We start from the raw sequence: 19,040 nt of genomic DNA, 5'->3' as shown, positions 1-19,040 counted from the left end.
TTTGTTATTGAATTACAGAATTGAGTTCCATTTAATTGATCCTCACTTCCAATATTCAAATAAACGAGACTTGATTTGAGAACGGAGATATCTTGTTCCTTGATGAGAGAATGTTAAACTGAATTCAGTTAATTCCAATATTATTCTCTTTGAATCGAAAATGGAGAGGACTCTGAGTAGATTGGTGATGTATTTGGATTCTGAATGGGTTGGGGATGATTTACCAGCAATGGATATTTTCGTAACTTGATGAATGAGGCATGTTAATGTTTCTAGTATTGAGAGAAGGTCAAGTTTGGATTCTTCAATTACTATTTTTCTAAGATTAGTTTGTTTCTTTAAAATGTTGGTAAAATTATCATCAGTTTCTTTGAGTTCCAAATTACTAATGGTGAGACTTTCCAGATTTGATGGGAATGGGTATTTCAAAATGTCTTTTCCAGAAATGTTCAATTTTTTAAGGCCATCACAAGGTGCATGATGATTAAAGTATTTAACTAAACTACTCGTATTTTCTGACACAAAATCTATCTCTCTCAATTTATCGAGTCCTATCAGGGTTATATTACTTGCTTTTTCTGTAGTAATGGACAAAATTTCTAATGTAGATACAGGATTTTTCCAATTAGAAACAGATTTACACGTTATTAGAATACTTTTCAGCTTGGAAAAAGGAGAAAAATCATTAAGATCTACTGATATTTGTCGCGCTTCATCTAAAAAACTAATTTTCTCAATATTTTCACATTGATTGAAATGACTAATAGATACTGGAGGTATTTCATCATCATAATCAATAAGAACCAATTTGACCTTTTTCAAATAAGGTAATGGCTTTGATGCAATGACATCATTATTTTCTGAGCTACTAAAGTTGATAAACAATGATAGTTTTTCTAGGAGTGGTAGGCTAAAAATTGCGTCTGATAGTAAATCAAATGAACTTGTGTTTACGTTAAGTGATAAAGTTTTTAAGGTTTTTAGAGTTAGTGCTTGTAATATATCTGCTGTTGAAAGAAAGGAGGAAGATTTGAGGTGTTCCAACCTTGGGAATGCCTTTGGTATTCCTTCTAGTTCAAACTGTGCGCAGTCATACATCTTAATTTTTGGTAGTTTCAGTAACTCAATATTCATTTCATCATCACTCCTTAACGTTGTAAGGTTAACAAGTCTATTGATGAATTCCTCCATATTATTGAATGTTGATAAAGAATAATTAAAATATGTCAAACTGTTGAATAGAGGTTTTTCTTCTTTTCCTATCTTTAGATCTATTTCACTATCTTCTTGGAGTTCTACTATTAAGGTATGTAAACTCAACTCAAATAATAGACAAAACTGTTGATGCTGGATACAAATATCTAAGTATCTCAAAGTATCAGCCCATTTAGTTCCCACAAGAGGCTTTGAAAATACTGAATTTGTAAAGTTAATTATACATGTTTCAATTCCAAAATCTGTCATACCAGAAGCATTAAACTCCTCATGCCCTAATTTAAATTCCAAGTCAATACTCTTCAGATTTTTAAACTTTTTCCAACTCTCCAATATTTTCTCGTCACCATTAAATTTAGAAAGTTTCAAACAAGTTTTCAATTCTCTAAAAACCACAGAAGAAGCCAAATAAAAATCCCTATTCACAAATCTCATCGTTCTTTCCAATAAATAATCGGGAATGAAACCCAATATTAATTGAAGTGTATCTTGCAAACTAATAATTTGATTCCATTTTTTAATCATTTCCGATCCAATAGAATTACCAGAATTAATTGTCGAGACTGATGATGAAGAGATAGATGCATGAGAAGTTTTCTTTCTCTTCTTTTTCTTCTTCTTTTTTGTTGATACCTTAGGAGGTAAAACCACTATTTTCTCTTCTTCTATTTGGTCATCATTATCAACTTGATGATTTTCTTTAGCAATTTTTGAATGTTTTCGTTTGCCCATTTTTTTTGTCAACCAAAAACTCAAACCATTTGTAAAAGAGTAAAATTATTCATTGATCTTTGAAATATTAACAAATCTTCAATTAGAAAGTTATTAATAAATCTTCATCTCTCTCTCAATCAAACGTGTTTCAATTGTTCTTCGCGGTAACACAATATAAAAACAGCTCATCACTTAATACTAAAAAAAAATAACGAACAACAATCATCATCACGTGTGTTGTTGCTAAAAGTTACTCCAAATTTCAACGAATAGAAACTCTTCCGATTATAAAGGCTAACTTTAGAAGAATAATTGGAGTTGTATATTGATTGTAATTGTATATTATATTTAGAATGGATGATTTAAATAATAGTGTTTTGATTTATCATCATGAATCATCAGATGATGAAAGTGAAGAAGGATCACCACAAGTAGTTTTTAATTCAGATTCAACATTCGGAAGTTCATTCTATGTGAGAGGAGATACTCCCAATATTAGGGAATTGCTTTCTTCTCAAAATTTAGCATCTTCAAAGTATTCAATTGTAGTGAGAAAGGATGATATCTATATCCACACTTCTATTCAAACAACAAATCAAAAAGGTTCGGATATTGTTGACCAAATTCCTGGTGCTATGTTTTTAGTGAGGGATTTGACTGAAAAAACTACAGAAAATACTGGTAGAAGTGTAATGACAGCTAAATCTCTTATTGTTGAAACATCTAATGTACAACCAGTTTTAAGATCTTGTTATTATGTAGTTTGGTGTCCATATTCAACACTTTGTACTTTTAATAGCGATTTAGTTTTACATGAAAGATCTAATGGAGAAATTGTAACACCTGATAGATATTCTCATAGAGTTCCAAACTCAAATTTAGCAAGTAGTCCATCACAAGGAAGTATTGTAGATATAAGTCAAAATAATAGCCCATTTGTTCAAAGAAATGAATCAGCATACGCATTGGTTGTGAGAACAGTAGATATTTCTCATTTCAAAAAACAAACTCCAAAATTAGGATATCATTTTCTTTTAATCACAATGAGAGATGAAACAACTTATCCTCCATTGTTTTTCCATGATGGTGGATTGGTAGATTTCATTTCAGAATTTAATAGACAAGTGACATTGAAAAAGAGTAGTAAAGATCAGAATATTTACTACATTTCTGCAGAGTCATCAGAAGCATCAAAAACCATCAACCAATTTAATTTTGATGACTATTTTGATGATATGTATAAGGAGAAGGATGGATACTGGCAAATCTTGGAGTGGGGAAGTAAAATTACAAAAGGAGCTAGAGATTTAACAAGTGCACTATTCAATCAATCAGATGAACTTTCAGTAGATAACAAAGTTGGAGGCTCGGAAAATCTTGCTATGAGTTTACTCAAAGTAAGGCAAAAGATGGAAGGTATGTTTTTTGTTAAATTATATCATTTGATCTTAATCGTTAATTAGAGGACAAGAAGAAAGTTCCACCACCTATAATAAGAGAATCTCTTAAGGAATCAATATATGATAATTATTTGCCAGAGGAAAACAAGGAAGTAGATGATTATTTCAACGATATTGAACCAGTCAAAGTTATAGATGTACAACAACAAAAGCCTAAAATTGAATCACCAGAAGATATTGGTTGGACTCCAAGAATGGATACTCCAATCACTGCTGAATCTTGGAAGACATACTTTGATGAGGAAGGTAGAATTAAGGATTTCCAAGCTCTTAAGGAAAAAATTTACTATGGAGGAGTTGAAAATAGTATAAGAAAGGAAGTTTGGAAATTCTTGTTAGGATTTTATCCTCATAACTCGACCTATAGTGAAAGAGAAGTTCTGCTCGAGGAAAAGAGAAAGGAATACTATGGTTATAAATCTCAATGGACAACAATTTCTACCATTCAAGAATCTAGATTTGCTCTTTATAGAGACAGAAAGAGCAGAATAGAAAAGGATGTTATTAGAACAGACAGAACTCATCCAATGTATGCTAGTGATGATAGTGAATGGTTGGTTATGTTACATGACATCCTGTTGACATACACTTTCTACAATTTTGATTTGAGTTATGTACAAGGAATGGGAGATTATGCCAGTATTATGTTAGAAATTATGAAAGATGAAGTAGAATCATTCTGGTGTTTTGCTTGTATAATGGAAACTAGACAAAGTAACTTTGAGATGAATTCTCAAGGAATGGAAGATCAATTAGTGTCATTGGTTTCTTTGATCAAATTACTTGATCCTGAATTCTACCGTCACTTACAATCTGTTGATGCACTTAACTTGTATTTCTGTTTCAGATGGGTGTTAGTGGAGTTGAAAAGAGAGTTTGATTTTGAATCATGCAAAAATATGTGGGAAAAGTTATGGACTGGAATATATGGAAACCACTTCCATCTTTTCATCTGTTACGCCATGTTACAAAAAATTAGAAACGAGGTTGTCACACAAAAGTATAGATTTGATGATATTTTGAAGGCATGCATTGATCTTTCTGGAGCCATAGAGCTGAACAATATTGTTGCACAAGCTGAACGTGCCTACCTTACTTGTAAAAAGAAACTTGAAAAAGATGCATCTGTAGTAGATTCTGAACGATTAATGAAGCTGTTGAATAAATAAAACTATTTTAGAAAATTTAAGGTCTTGGAGATTTAATATTTTGTTGATTATTAACGCCATTGTCTGTTTTAAGACCAAGTGGTTGTCTTGGAGCTAAAGTTGTTTCATTGGTACCACGAATCTTGAAAGTGATTTTACCTTGTTGTGCATTGTCGTTAGGTGATAATGGTTTCTTTGTAGTTTGAGAAACTGTTGGCTTACAGACATTTTCCTTATTATTTTCGTTGAAAATGGTTGCCTTAATAGCTGAAGGCATTACTCGAGGTGAAACTTGACCAGAAGTTTGTGAAAAAATGCTTCCAGAGCCCAATTTACCAAATGTTGTGGTAATACCAGCATTTGGAATGGTTGGGCTTTGGACAGGAATATTTGAATTATTCGTAATTGGTTGCTCGCTTGACTTGAAGATTTCATTCAAGTTCTTTGGAGAAATCTTTGGTGCGCCTCCCAAAACAGTTGTGAATGAAGAAAGTGGAATGGTCTTATTCTTCTTACTTGGTGGCGATCTGAATTGAAAATGAAGACCACCACTGCTGTTGCTACCACTAGATGTTGGAGTTTTACAAGTGGTTGTACTGCTTTGGAAAAATGATGGAGAAACTGTAGAGATTGGCACTGGACTAATTTCAGAAATTTCGTTCTTTGAATTTTCAGGTTGTGGTATATCAACAATAGAAAAAGAAGGACCACCTTCAATGGTTAATGGAGATGTTTCGTTATCTGATCCTTGTGATCCAGCCTTAACTCTCTTTCTCTTTTTCAGAGGCATTTTAGAAGGAGATATGATAGAACTGACTGGTTTGTTTTCATTTGCGTAAGATCCACCAAGCCACTTGAAAACATTAACACTCTTTTCAGTTTTCTTTTCAAGTAAGTGAATGGCAGATAAAATGTTTACAATATCATTTAATCTTCTTGTTCTCGCTATTAATTATCATAATTAGAATAAAATTTCTTTGACAACTTACTCTTTTCGGTAGAATCTTTTAGCACAATGGCCAAAAGTTGATCTTGTGTAATTTCTTTAACTTCAGTTGCCAAGAAACACATAATCAAGAGCCTGCTCAATGATGTCAATGTGTTCGATCTTGAAGTATGAGTCATAGATGATTGTTTAAACTTTGATAAACTCTTAATAATTGGTTCGTTTTGTGGATTTTTTGGGAGTGATTGAATACCTTCAAAAAGGAGTGGATCTACGAAAGCACTGTTTTTCATTTGTTCAAGAGTAGCGTTGAGGCACTTTGTTCCATTGAATTTATAGCATGAAACACCAACTTTTGTTACAATAGAAATACTTTCGAGGACATTTAAAATATCATAAATTCTTCTCTTTTCAATACCTAGTGTGTTAACAGCTTCTTCAATCTTAATGTCACCCTTTGATTGAGCGCTAGTTGTTGGGCTATTAGCCTTTTCTTCATAGTATTGGATAAACTTGCTGCAAATCATGGTGAGTGATTTTTCTTTTCTATTCTTGACTTTCTTAGGTTCTTCAAAAGTAGAGCTAGTAGTAGAATTGCAACTAATGGTATCATTACAATAGGTTGAGGAATTAGGTATTCCAAAGTTACCTTGAGAAATGATTTCTCCTAATTCTGCAAATGAACTAGTTGGCTTTGAAAAGGAAAATGGAATTGGTCCACAGTTGCCAAGCACTGATGTGCAAGTACCACTACTTAAAGTGGTAGTTGTTGTGAAATTGGCTGGAAGTAATGGAATTGTTGGAAAATTGGAAGGTGGAGGAGGTGAAGTTTGATTTGGTTTAGCAGAATGTGAACCAGCTGATGCAAGGACAGCAGTGCTACTATTATTGTTTACATTTATGGTAAGGTTTGGAAGCTTTCTTATTGGTACACAAGGCTCGATCATTGATTGCGTACCCAGTAAAGGAGTATGGTATGGATTTGTAAATGTTTCAATACATGAAGAAGCAATTATTGGCTTACTTTCAGAAAATGGAGAAACATTTGCTCTTTCTGATATCCCAGCTGCTATCTTCTCAGTTTTAATTGACATTGTTTCAGAGAATGGTCCTTGAATAGAAGAACTAATTTCCTGTGCAGAAGAGTTGCTCCTAGAATTGTTTTTCAGAAAAGTATATTCCCGTGAATAATTATTTGGCACTTGAGATGAAGCAATAGTATATTCATGTTGAATATTGCTTGGCATTGTTGATGATGTATTGCTTCGGCCACAAGTATTCATTTGTTGTACTCCTTCACTTCTATTTGCTGTAGCAGGAGTGTTGCTTGTCGTCAGCAGGTTTGTGGTCGTGGTGTTGTTCATTTGTTTTTTATTAAATGATTGTTTCATAGTGGTGAGAGGCGCCAAACAACTTGGGAGGGAAATTGTTCCCATCATCCACCAGCAAATCTGAGCGGCAAGTCATTGTTCGTTAAGCTATTAAATCTTGTAACGAGAGTATTTTTCATTTTTTAATGGCGGGAAGCAAAAATGGCGCTAAATTTAAAATGATATTCTGTGAGTTTAATTTACCCTGTTAATAAATTATCATAAGAACAAACAACTTTGAAAGCTTTTATTGAAAATAGGACAAGTTAACCTGTAATAATCTGATATTCCTCAGGAAATGCCAAAACTTGTTTTGAAAGAAACCCTCTTGCAAATGTTCAAATCAGATGAGGAACATGAAATTTTCACATCTCTAATCAAATTTTGAATTGTTGCCAATTGTTTGTTCTGATAATCCTCCGATAATAGAGGAACTATATCTATGCTTTTGGAGTAATTATGTTGAATATCTATTGTTGAAATGTGTAATTGAAAATTATTGGAAAATGAAAATACAATCTTGTATTTTCCTCTGTTTTTGATTTTCTGCGTATTATTAATACTATTATTGGATCGATTAATTATTGGTTGAACTTGATGAGCATTATTCTTTGGACTCGAAAAGAATTGTCTCTTATGCATTGGAAAAACCTTAGTCTCCCATTCATCTTCCTCTGATATTGAAATGGAATATCTAAATAAATATTCTTCAAAACTTGATGTTTCCTCTGATATTAAAAGCATGTTAAAGTGAACAGGAACAGATGATTGATTAATTTCCAAATAAATTTCAATAGAAGGAATTAGAAAATATTGATCCATCTTTCCAGTACTCAAGTATTTTGAAATTTGTAAAAAAGGATTTGAAATTTTTGTAATATTCTCTCGTTCCTTTAAATTAAATGTAAATAATAAATCTCTCTTATTACTGATGTTTGATAAAAAGCATGGTAGATCTTGCCTCTTATTGCTAGTTATATTTTCAAGAATTTTCCTAACAAGTCTCATTCGCTTACATGTTAATTGTTGTTGTTTTACATCTTCATCATCAACAACATATTCGATTGACGCATTTTCAAATACATGAAATGAAATAAAATTAAATTGATCAACAATTTTCATAAAAGATCGATTCACTAATCTCAAGGTCAGTAGATTATCCAACAAATCTATACAATACATCATCAAGATTCGTGATATTATTTCCTCGTTCTGTAACAAAGCATGGAAAGTTTCCTCTCCTCCACCCGATTTAATTTCACTTTCTGTGATGGCATTATCTTCTTCAAAACTAGAATCCAACAACCATCTTCTTGGTCTTTCTTTTACTTCCTCATGTTCTTCCTCGTATTCCTCTTCATCCGCTTCATTAAATAGAGAGGTTGATATTGACGACTTTGATGATGAGGAATTGCCCATCTTTTTTGTTCAATGTTACTACTTTTCTCATCGGAAGAGGAGAAGAATAAAAATCAGTTCTCCATTTGGATTCCTGTTAGATGGCCTATCGATCTAGTAGTATACTGTCTACGTCCAATGTTACTAATGAGGACCTTCAGTTTTTCTGCAAATTATTCTTTGCTACCTAAACTCTCACAACACCTTTGTCTTACTTCAACCAAAGACTTGAAGGTAAATTTTGATGTGTTTGCCACTTGCCTTTATTGCCTTGTCACATAACACGTTTCCATCAAGCCCAATAATTTTTGTTCTTAAAAAATTTTACGTGGTTGGCATTTTTTAGAGCGGCCAACGTTGTAAGAATGGCAAGGACTAGGTTGACTCTAAATAATTGCGATTTTTCTTTCGAAAAAATACCTCGTCGCAAACAGCTTCGGTTTCTTCCTCTAAAACCTCTTATAAATTTACACAATGAACTATAGTTCTGCTTCTCTTTACGTCGGAGACTTGCACGAAGAAATTTCTGAAGCTCTCTTGTTTGACCTTTTCCATGAAGTTGGTCCAATTATTTCCATCCGTATCTGCAGAGATGCTATGACTCGTAAATCTCTTGGATATGCTTATGTAAATTTCCAAAATCCACAAGATGCCGAGAGAGCTCTCGATACCTTGAATTATGCTAGTGTAAAGGGTATTCCAATCCGTATTATGTGGTCACAAAGAGATCCATCAATTCGTAAAAGTGGTATTGGAAATATCTTCATCAAGAACTTGGATAAATCAATTGATAACAAGGCTCTTTATGATACATTCTCTGCCTTTGGTAACATTTTGTCCTGTAAGGTTTGTCAAGCAACAAAGAAGGGTGATAATGGTGGCGATAACGTCGAATCAGCTGGCTATGGTTTTGTTCACTTTGAAACACAAGAAGCTGCTGAAAAGGCTATTGCTAAAATTAACGGAATGTTGTTAAACGGTAAACAAGTTTTCGTTGGACCATTTGTAAAGAAGACCGAACGTTTGAAGATTTTGAGCAATGAAGATTCATTCACCAATATTTATGTTAAGAACCTTGATGCATCTGTTGATGAAAAGGAACTCTCAGAAGTTTTCTCAAAGTTTGGAGAAATTCAAAATGCTGTCGTTATGAGAGGAGAAAACGGCGCTTCAAAGGAATTCGGTTTTATTAACTTTGCTGATCACGCTTCAGCACTTATCGCTATTGATGAGATGAATGAAAAGGATTTCAAAAATAAGAAGTTGTTTGTTGGAAGAGCACAAAAGAAGAACGAAAGAAGAGCTAAATTGAAGGAATATTTCCAAAAATTGAAGCAAGAAAAGGTTAACAAATATAAGGGTTTGAATCTCTATGTTAAAAATTTGGATGATTCTGTTGATGATGAAAGATTGAGACAAGAATTCTCTAAGTTTGGTGATATTACATCTGCTAAAGTTATGTCTGATAACAAGCAAAGTAGAGGATTTGGTTTCGTCTGTTTCAAGACTCCAGAAGCTGCCAACAAGGCTTTGACTGAAATGTCTGGTCACATGATTGGATCTAAACCACTTTACGTTAACTTTGCTCAACCAAAGGAACTCCGTCGTTCACAACTCGAGGCTCAATACAATGCTAGAAAACAACCACAAATGATCCCACAAATGATGCCACAATTCTTCATTCCTGCTCAAGGTGCTTTCCCACCTCCAGGAAGTCAAATTAAGCCACGTTGGCAACCAGTTGCTGGTGGTCGTCAATCCAACCAAAACCGTGGTGGTATGTCTCGTGGTGGTTCATCACAAAGAGGTGCTCGTGGTGGTAATGCTAATACTGCCAAGAATGCTGGTCGTATTAAATACAACAACAATGCTCGTAATCAACCAAGAGAACAACCACAACAAACTACTCCAAACACTCAAGAAGCTCAAACTACACAAGCTCCATCCGATCAATTGACTGCTGAATACTTGGCTAAGCTTAGCGAACAAGATCAAAAGCAATTGTTGGGTGAAAGACTTTTCCCACTCGTTCACTTGAGAGAACCAAAGAATGCACCAAAGATTACTGGTATGCTCTTGGATATGGAAGTTTCTGATATTTTGACATTGATTGAATCTACTGATGCTCTCAATCAAAAGATTAAGGAAGCTGTCAAAGTTTTGGTTGAACACGGTCAAAACGATCAATAATTTCTTTGATCCATAATTGAGGAACTGTTGTATACTTGAACTTAACCCTATAAGCCATAAAAGAAAGATCAAAAACCCAAATAAAAAGTAGAAATGCCTCATGTGGTCAACAATTAGTTCTTCTTAAATAATTCGGATTATCTTTTATTTAAATAATTTAAAAATAAAAATGCCAATTTCAAGAGAAGGCATTGCTTCCTCTGGTAAAACAAAAGAAGCTTTAATTGAATTTTCCGATGAAGAAGATGCAAGCTATGAACAATCAACAATTTCAATTGATAGTGATCAAGAAAATATTGCTCAACAACCACCTCTTCCTCCACCAAGAGATCGATCTAAACAAAAAATCAAACCTAATAATGTTTTAGGAAAATTATTTGAACAAGTTGCGGAAAAAGATCCAGAAGTACCTGCTCTTCATTATCCAACTAATGTTAAATTTAACAAATTTATTTATTATTTGACTGGGTGGACTATTTTCATTTTACTGTTTTATTATTTGGAAGGTTATCAAAAGGCATTATTATTTACACCTTTTTTGATATTTTTTGCTCTTGGAAAAATCAATTTATATCCAGCTGATTATCTTTACAAAATTAATGATACAAACAATTCAATGACCTTTCATCAAGTTAGAAAATCAATTAGATTTTATAATAGAGTTATTGGAAATGAATTGAAGGATAAGAACAAAAATAGAGTCATTATTCTAGTTGATCCAAACGATATTCAACTTGTTCCATTGGTATTTTCATTGATTCAAACTGGTCAAGAAATTCTTGTATTGAACCCTAATGAATGTGGAATTGATAGTTTCCTTGAGTGGATTCCTAAATTGAATATTGACGCTGTAATTGTTTCACCACTTATTTATTTAGTGATTCAAGCCGCAAGCTTGTTCAAAAAGAGACAATTCCTCAATATTGCTAAAAAGGTTTTGCTATTTACACCTTCTGATAGAGCTTTCAATTTACTGAGCAAGAATCGTCCAGAATGGAAGAAAATTACAAAAATTGTTAATGTTGAAAAGCTACAAATTGAACCAGAGGAAAATGATGAAAATCTCTACCAATTTGATGATGACGAAACTGTAGTTATTGTCAATACAACTGGAACTACAGGTATTCCAAAGCTTGTTCACATTACTCACGGAATGTTAAAGAATCAAATATATAGCTTTAACGAATTAATGAGGCCATATCTCATAAAAGGAAGACAAGACAGAGTAATCAATCACAACACAGTAATGACTTTATGTGTAAACTGTATGGGATTGACAGCAATTGTTCCACCTTTTAATTTGGCAAGCCCAGCTAGTGTTAACTCCAAGCACTACATCAACGCCTTGAATGTATTTTATCCAAGAATGGGATTTTGCTCTCCTATTGTATGGATGGAAGTAATTGATTATTGCAAGAAAATGAATGAAGCTGCTGGGTCAATCAAAGAAGAGAATACTATCTCTCCACCGCTGGAGGTATTGTTATGTGGCGGTTCTGTAGCTCCTTATTCACTTCATCAAAAATTAAGAAAATGGGCCTCAAAAGAATCAAGTGAGCCAGCAATTTTCCCAACTTATGGAGCTACTGAGGGGTTACCCATTTGTTTGACTAATACATATGAGTTGGATAATATTTACACATCAGATAGCGAAATATACAGTATTACAAAGGGATATTGTGTTGGCAAGGAATGTCCAAACATTACAATTTTGATTAGAAATCAAGAATATGTTTCAACATCCAATATTGGTGAAATTTGGGTTGGTGGATCTGCCATTAGTCCAAGATATGAGCTTGACGACAATGCAATGAAGACAAGTAAGGAGATGATAAATGGAATTCTTTACCACAAAACAGGAGATATTGGCTACATGGACGAGAACAAAATGCTTTGGTATTGTGGAAGATTGAGCCACATGTTCCATATTGCATTGGAAAATGAAAGAAAACACATGATAGCTCCACCTTGTATTGAACACGCCTTTTACAACAAGTATTCAAATATTAGAAGATGTGCTTGTGTAGGATATTCACCAATCAGTGGAAATGATAGCGTACAACTTAAGATGAATGAAAAGAATTTCACATCTAAATATAATGAATTGGTATTTAAGGAAATTGCAATTGTATTTGAGACATTTGGTAATGAGAGTATTAGCATTTCAGATATGGAAGATTTTTGGAGAAAACAAGTTCTTCCAAATGCTCCAAAATTATTTACAAATATAGCTATTAGATTCGTTCAACAGAAATCACTTCCTGTCGATAGAAGACATAACTCAAAGATTGAAATGGTTAAAATAGCTACAGAAATCAATAAAAACTTCTTGAAATAAGAAATTAACACCCCAAAGCATAACTTGCAGTCATCAAATCGAGAGCGTTGTATAAATCAATTGGAAATTCAGGTCTATTCTCAGCTTCATTATCATATCTTTGTTTATAGTACAAGTATTCAATAACCTGTTCAACAATATTTGATGGATAGTCTACACAAATTACAGTTTTTCCTTCATCAATTTCTGTTTTGATTATTGTTATTGTATTAGTAATAATATTTTTGTATTTCCTATCTCCATTAAATTATAACGATTATTTACCTTCTCTAAATCTTTTGCAAAAGGAAGCACATCTCTTATCGATATAAAATTGAAAACCATCTTCTGATGTTATTGTTATCATTTCCGATGCACTAAAATTCAAACAATATTCTGGCTTGTTGAATTTGGCTTTTGGTTTGGCACTTTGCTTTCTTGATGACATTTTTTTAAAGTAAGAAAATTACGATAATAATAATTTTAAACATACAAGTTTAATAAGGTTTCGTTCGAGAAATTACATTTTCTTTGCAGGTTGAGCAATTCCATAAACCATAGAGTATTTTTGACCATTAACTGTGACTTCAGCTTTTGTTCCAATTGGACATCTTGAAGAAAGTCCTTTAGAGAATTGAGTTGCTGACCAAGATGATTTGTCCAATGTGGTTGTTAGACCATTGCATTTGAAAGTTATGGATCTAACACTTGAAGCTGGATTAACATATAATTCAACCCACCATTCATTAATACCTGGATCTCCTCTAATAGTGAAATCGGAAGATGATGGTGAAGAACCTCCAGAACTACCTCCACCACTTGATGGGCTAGAAGCACCAGAACAAACTGGTTTACTTGATCCTCTCAAGAATGAAACCATCTTATTCAAACCATTTCCAAGAACAACTGGTGAGTATTGATTACTGGTGAATTTGAACATTCCTTCATTTTGAATACCCATAGCTCTTTCGTTAACATCTGGACCAGAATTTCTCAAAACGTATCCACGGAAGCCTGAAGCATACAAACAATCAATGTTCTTAATTATTGAATGGATATTAAATAACAAGTATGGCATTTTCTTAATACTTACATTGGTAATTTCATGAAGAATTTGGGCTTGGTTTTGATCTCCCCATCCACAAGAAGTAACTGCTACATCACTCATAATCCATTCATAATCTTCATCACCCCAAGCATCTTGAATTTTTTGAAAATTAGAGTTTACATTGGAAAGCATTAACTCAATAGCAGAGCTAGCTGACTTGGCTCCATATTGCCAGAATCCACCATATGGAGTTCTTGCACAATTACTATCATAAGAGTTGACAATATGATTCAACATTGCTCTTTGATTCAGTTTCTTATCAATTGGTGCAAAGAATGAATAAGATGAAGCTGGCTTCCAAAGACCAGGTGAGCTCACAATAACAGCATTTGGAGCATAGGTTCTGAAAGCTTGAATTCTGTCCAACAAGCATTGTTTACCAGCATTTGATTGGAAAATTCCTAAAACTTCATCAACATCCCATTCAGTTTCCAAATTAATAATAGCAAATGAATTTCCAATCGCCTTTCCTCACTTTAAAAACAATTGACTCTGTTATAAACTTACTTTGGCAACTTCTGTATCAAACTTTACAGCATAATCATAATTTCCTCTAAGTCCATTGTCTCCGAATTGATAAGAATTACTTTAAAAATCATATCATTAATGATGCAATTTGTTAAATAACATACATGAATGGCACAATTCCAGCTCTTACCAATTGAGCAACCTTATTTCTTACTTGATATTGATCATTCCATGCTGCAGCACCAACCCACAAAACTTCAGTTTGGAAAGGTCCTGAATTCTTAAAGTAAACAACAGCTGCACATTGGATCTTAGGATTTTCCATTCATCAAATCACAACACTTACCATTTCCTGTCTTGGAATCTGGCCATATAATATACGGTTGCTTAACAGGAACAAGGGAAGTACTCATCTGAGCCATCCACAAGGTACAAATCACTAGAAACAACAGTAACGAGTAGCAAGAGAAAACTCTAGACATTTTTTTAAGGTAGAGTCGAAAAGCTCGCCCTTTATAGAGTTTAATATGGAAACTGTAATGGTAAGTGTTTTTCAATCCTTAATTGGTGTGAAAATTTTATTTGGAGAAATAGTTTAAAACAAAATACATTTCCAACAAGATACAGTTCAGAATCTCCACTCAACGATCTTCAATAAGTTGAAATGTATTCTCATGAAGATACTGGAGGAGTTTATTTTTTCAACATGATGGTGATTTTTTCAATTTCTCAATATTCAGCATACGACAATTCTTTTATGGTTTCACTGTTAAGGATCATGATATTCCCGCCAAATTTTTTAATTTTAAAATTTTTAACGATAAAAAAATGTCTAAACGGAACAAACAATCATCAGGTTCGGATGATGATTCTGATGTTGTGGTAACAGGTTCTAAAACAAAAAAGCAAAAAACAATCCGAACAACATTTGATATAAATGTTTGTGGAGCATTACAGAAAATTCAATATTCCCCAGACTTTTTATCTTTTTTAAAATTTATTCTACAAGTGTTGGAGGGTGATGCTATTTCTATTGACGTACTGTGGAGTCAGATCGAACACATGAGCGGTAGAAACTTTTCTACCAAGTCTGGTGCGATTGAGTGGCTAACAAGACATGGGTTCCGATGTAATAACAACAAGATTTCTCCTCCTTTACAAATGAAAATCAAGGAAAAGTATTTGGAAATGATTAGTTTTATGAATATTATTATAGTGGACAATAGTATTCCTCCATCTGTTTATGACATTTGTGCAGATGCAAGCTCAGAGGTCTTTGAAATTAAAAAAGAAATGATTCATGAAATGTTTGAGTGGGAAGGTGACTCTGGATTTAAACTTCAACTAAAGGAACAAATTCACAAATTTAATCCTACTGAATATTTGTGTGAGGTTTACATTGAGGAATTTAAAGGAATCTATCTTGGAAGTTGTACTCCTAGAAATGATGGTCAAAAATACTTTGCAGTCATTGGGTATTTCACAAATAATCCTGTTCTTATAACAGAGAGCAGGTGTGATTTTGGTTTCAGAATGAAGTATAGAATACCTACAGAGAAAAACATGTCAATTACACATTGGGAAAATGATGAAAGAACAATTCAAGTTGACTCTATGACTTCTCCTTGTGAAATTGCTTTGGAGGTTGTGGACGACTATCAAAAGCATGCCCTTCACGACCAAATCATGTCTTATCTGAATTCATTTTTACAAGGCATAATTGAAGTTGAAAATGTTTCTCAAATTGTTTATGATAATTTTAAATCGCAAATGATCGGTGTGATAACGGATACTAGATGGATAATATTTAGTTCCCTTGTAAAGTCTACACACCTCATTCAACGAGAAAAGGATGTTTTGGATGAGCTGTCCAAAAATGAAGTATTTGACAGACTGCCTGTCCACTGGTTGACCGTTGTGTGTCTTTCATTTGGAAGAGATCCAGAGGTTATTAAAAAGTATATCAAGTCAAAAAAGAGACATGCATGTGATTTGGAAAAGTCTTTAAATTGGAAAGAGTTCAACAATTTCCATGTTGAAGAAACCATGGATTTAAATATTTTGAACCAAGCACTAGAAAACGTTGACAAGCTGATTGACAAGGCCATTTCTAAGACTGTATCAGCATATCCTTACTCCAAGTCATTCCTTTCAAATAAGGGTAAAATAACTGTAAGTGACAGTGAGGGCGAAGACGACGACGATGATTTAAACAGGGACCCTAGTGATCCCTGCAACAAAATTGATGACTTGATCAACCATAAGAAGAGATTTATTCGTAGGCACTTTAATTATATAAGATCTATGGTTAGTAAGACTATTAATGGTGAAACCTTACCAGAGCTGTTAGGAAAAAAGAAAGGATCTCCTCATTTCTACTACTTTGATGATATTTCTCTTGGTAAATCTAGGACAGCCGTACCTGTTGTAAATGCAGTTGATTTTTCTGAATTTGAGCCATTTGCTTATGCAACAAGTAACACGTACGGTGAAGGAATCACAGAAGACCAAAGAGAAGTAATGGCAGCTCTTAAAAACTCTGAAGCATGTGATTGTAAAAATAAGTGTGGAAAGGGTTGTAAATGTCTCAGACTTCAACAAGAATTCAGAACAGACATATTTGATCCAAGTCAATTCAATCCTGTTAGAAGAGGTGATGAAGTTTACTACGACAACAGTGGAAAGTTAAGAGATATTGATACAAAATATGTAATTTTAGAGTGCAATAGAGATTGTGGGTGCTCTGAAACTTGTCCCAACAGGGTTGTGCAAAAAGGAAGTAATGTTAAATTATGTGTTTTTAAAACTAAGAATAGAGGTTGGGGTTTAAGAGCTAATCAAAAGCTCTCAAAAGGACAATTCGTAGAGGTCTACTTTGGAGAGCTTATTACAGATGCTATTGCTGAGAAGAGAGGTGAAAGATATGATAGAAAAGGCCTAAGTTATTTATTTGATCTTGCTCATGGAGGTGTTCAATGTGAATACACAATTGATTCAACCTTCATAGGTAACGTCACTAGATTTTTAAACCATTCTTGTGATGGTAATTTAAAGCAATTATTAGTGTGCAATGAGATCAGAGATCCAAGATATGGTGACATTGCATTCTTTTGCAAACGAGACATCAAAGAAGGAGAGGAACTTACATTTGATTATGAGTATATTGTAGAGAAAAGAGTTAAATGTCTTTGTGGTAGTAAGAACTGCAAGGGTTGGCTTCGATAAATTACAACAGTAGCCAAAATATTTATTAATCAGCAAGACTTTCTAGGTAAATAATCTTATAAATATTTTGGATAATGTCAGCATTGTTTCCAATACGCTTAGAAACGAAATCCTGATAATCTTCTTGAGGAGTGTCCTTTTCAATGGCATCTTTAAAGAACGTGATAAGCTCAGTGAGAGTGGAATCAGATATTTTTCCTAAACACTTGGCCTTAAGCATTTCAATTTCAGCAGGTTGAGCTCTTTTTGGACTTTCTAAATTATTTTCTACAACCCTAGAAGGTGGCGGTTCAATTAGAGGTTGAGACTTCTTCTTACTATAAACAGTCAAGTTTGGATCTTTCTTATTTGTAGGTGCTTTTGATTCCATTGGTATTTTTGGTAGTTGTCTGACCTCTTGAATTGAATTGTTAAGCTCTCTATTTACAATTTCAAACTTCAATTCGTTTGAAACAACTACCTTTTTGACAGGTATAGAAGAAGGCGTGTTTGTTCTGACTACATTACGGTTACTGTACTTTGAGCTTGGTCTAATAGCTTGTGGTGCTCTATTCTTGTTTTTTTGTTGAGGAGAACCAAGCTCAATGTTGACTGTGGTAGGAGTGAGTGGAGAGGATGGTGTTCTGAGAGCATCTATTTGAATGTCTAACTCTTTTGCTTTTTTTACAACAAGACTGTTGTTTAAAATTTGCATGGTAGTTGGTCTTGATTTAACCTTAGTATTCAAGCAATTTTTCACCATTTGTGCCAGTTCAGCAGAATATATGGAGCTAATTGGCGCATATTTTCCTGTCAAAATCTTTAAAACTAATGCTCCTTGATTGGATGAATCAAATGGATGTTTCAAACAACACATCTCATATAGAACACAACCTAAAGACCAAATATCAGATCTTTCATCATACGGTAGACCTTCACAAATTTCTGGACTTAAATAATAAAAACTTCCAAGAATTGTACTTGCAAATTCTTTAGAATTGGTTAACAATCTTGAGACGCCAAAATCTCCAATCTTTGCATTTCCATTTCCATCAATAAAAATGTTCAGACTCTTAATATCTCTGTGAAGAATTTTCAGATTATGTAAATAATTTAAGGCTGAAGTAATTTGAATAAACAATTTCCAAATCATATTCTCTTGCAGTAATTTTCCGTGTTGCTTTTTTAAAAACTCAAATAAAGATCCATTCGAAGCATACTCCATCACTATATTTAACTTGTGACTTTCAGGGCAAAGAAACGAATCATAATAAGAAATTACATAATTATGTTCCGCCCTACTTAATATTGCAATTTCATTCAGTGCATCCATTTGTTCCTTTGGAGATAAATCCTCAATAGAAATTTGTTTAATCACATAATATTTTCCATCATTGATCCTTCTCACTTTGAATACTTCTCCATAACTTCCACTTCCAATCTTTTCCAGGAATTGAAAATCTTGCTTTGATGATGGCATATTTTTTTTAATGTAATTAATA

The 19,040-nt window shown here is 33.4% G+C and overlaps 8 protein-coding genes across 8 annotated transcripts; 4 read left to right on the top strand and 4 right to left on the bottom strand.

Annotated features, from left to right (window-relative positions):
- Positions 1-42: 42 nt before the first annotated feature.
- NAEGRDRAFT_51688 (uncharacterized protein) lies at positions 43-1,947 on the bottom strand (the record flags this gene model as incomplete). Its single annotated transcript, XM_002673305.1, has 1 exon — positions 43-1,947. One exon carries the CDS (start codon positions 1,945-1,947, stop codon positions 43-45), a length of 1,905 nt encoding a protein of 634 aa, XP_002673351.1.
- Positions 1,948-2,282: 335 nt separating this feature from the next.
- Positions 2,283-4,558, top strand: NAEGRDRAFT_51687 (rabGTPase-activating protein; the record flags this gene model as incomplete). Its single annotated transcript, XM_002673375.1, has 2 exons — positions 2,283-3,345; positions 3,468-4,558. The coding sequence occupies 2 exons, from the start codon at positions 2,283-2,285 to the stop codon at positions 4,556-4,558; spliced, it is 2,154 nt and encodes a 717-aa protein (XP_002673421.1).
- Positions 4,559-4,574: 16 nt separating this feature from the next.
- NAEGRDRAFT_71591 (uncharacterized protein) lies at positions 4,575-6,847 on the bottom strand (the record flags this gene model as incomplete). Its single annotated transcript, XM_002673304.1, has 2 exons — positions 4,575-5,482; positions 5,527-6,847. 2 exons carry the CDS (start codon positions 6,845-6,847, stop codon positions 4,575-4,577), a joined length of 2,229 nt encoding a protein of 742 aa, XP_002673350.1.
- A 297-nt stretch (positions 6,848-7,144) lies between these two features.
- Positions 7,145-8,272, bottom strand: NAEGRDRAFT_51685 (uncharacterized protein; the record flags this gene model as incomplete). Its single annotated transcript, XM_002673303.1, has 1 exon — positions 7,145-8,272. The coding sequence occupies one exon, from the start codon at positions 8,270-8,272 to the stop codon at positions 7,145-7,147; it is 1,128 nt and encodes a 375-aa protein (XP_002673349.1).
- Positions 8,273-8,673: 401 nt separating this feature from the next.
- On the top strand, positions 8,674-10,560 carry NAEGRDRAFT_80977 (polyadenylate binding protein). Its single transcript, XM_002673374.1, has one exon. It carries the CDS (start codon positions 8,726-8,728, stop codon positions 10,439-10,441), a length of 1,716 nt encoding a protein of 571 aa, XP_002673420.1. The 5' UTR covers positions 8,674-8,725; the 3' UTR covers positions 10,442-10,560.
- Positions 10,561-10,610: 50 nt separating this feature from the next.
- NAEGRDRAFT_80976 (AMP binding domain-containing protein) lies at positions 10,611-12,785 on the top strand (the record flags this gene model as incomplete). Its single annotated transcript, XM_002673373.1, has 1 exon — positions 10,611-12,785. The coding sequence occupies one exon, from the start codon at positions 10,611-10,613 to the stop codon at positions 12,777-12,779; it is 2,169 nt and encodes a 722-aa protein (XP_002673419.1). The 3' UTR covers positions 12,780-12,785.
- Positions 12,786-13,278: 493 nt separating this feature from the next.
- NAEGRDRAFT_71587 (uncharacterized protein) lies at positions 13,279-14,816 on the bottom strand (the record flags this gene model as incomplete). Its single annotated transcript, XM_002673302.1, has 5 exons — positions 13,279-13,797; positions 13,852-14,331; positions 14,374-14,452; positions 14,499-14,631; positions 14,681-14,816. The coding sequence occupies 5 exons, from the start codon at positions 14,814-14,816 to the stop codon at positions 13,279-13,281; spliced, it is 1,347 nt and encodes a 448-aa protein (XP_002673348.1).
- Positions 14,817-15,162: 346 nt separating this feature from the next.
- NAEGRDRAFT_51681 (uncharacterized protein) lies at positions 15,163-17,559 on the top strand (the record flags this gene model as incomplete). The annotated part of the gene is made up of 1 exon (XM_002673372.1): positions 15,163-17,559. The coding sequence occupies one exon, from the start codon at positions 15,163-15,165 to the stop codon at positions 17,557-17,559; it is 2,397 nt and encodes a 798-aa protein (XP_002673418.1).
- Between the last annotated feature and the right edge of the window lie 1,481 nt (positions 17,560-19,040).

The sequence above is a fragment of the Naegleria gruberi genome (assembly GCF_000004985.1).
Source record: "Naegleria gruberi genomic scaffold NAEGRscaffold_47, whole genome shotgun sequence".
NCBI lineage: Eukaryota > Heterolobosea > Eutetramitea > Acrasida > Naegleriidae > Naegleria > Naegleria gruberi.
Note: the sequence above shows the minus strand (reverse complement) of the source record. Positions and strands in the feature narration are given on the sequence as shown.

What these genes read in the sequence shown, in the direction of transcription:
- NAEGRDRAFT_80977 (XM_002673374.1), top strand. Translation starts at nt 8,726, where the DNA reads ATGAACTATAGTTCTGCTTCTCTTTACGTCGGAGACTTGCACGAAGAA.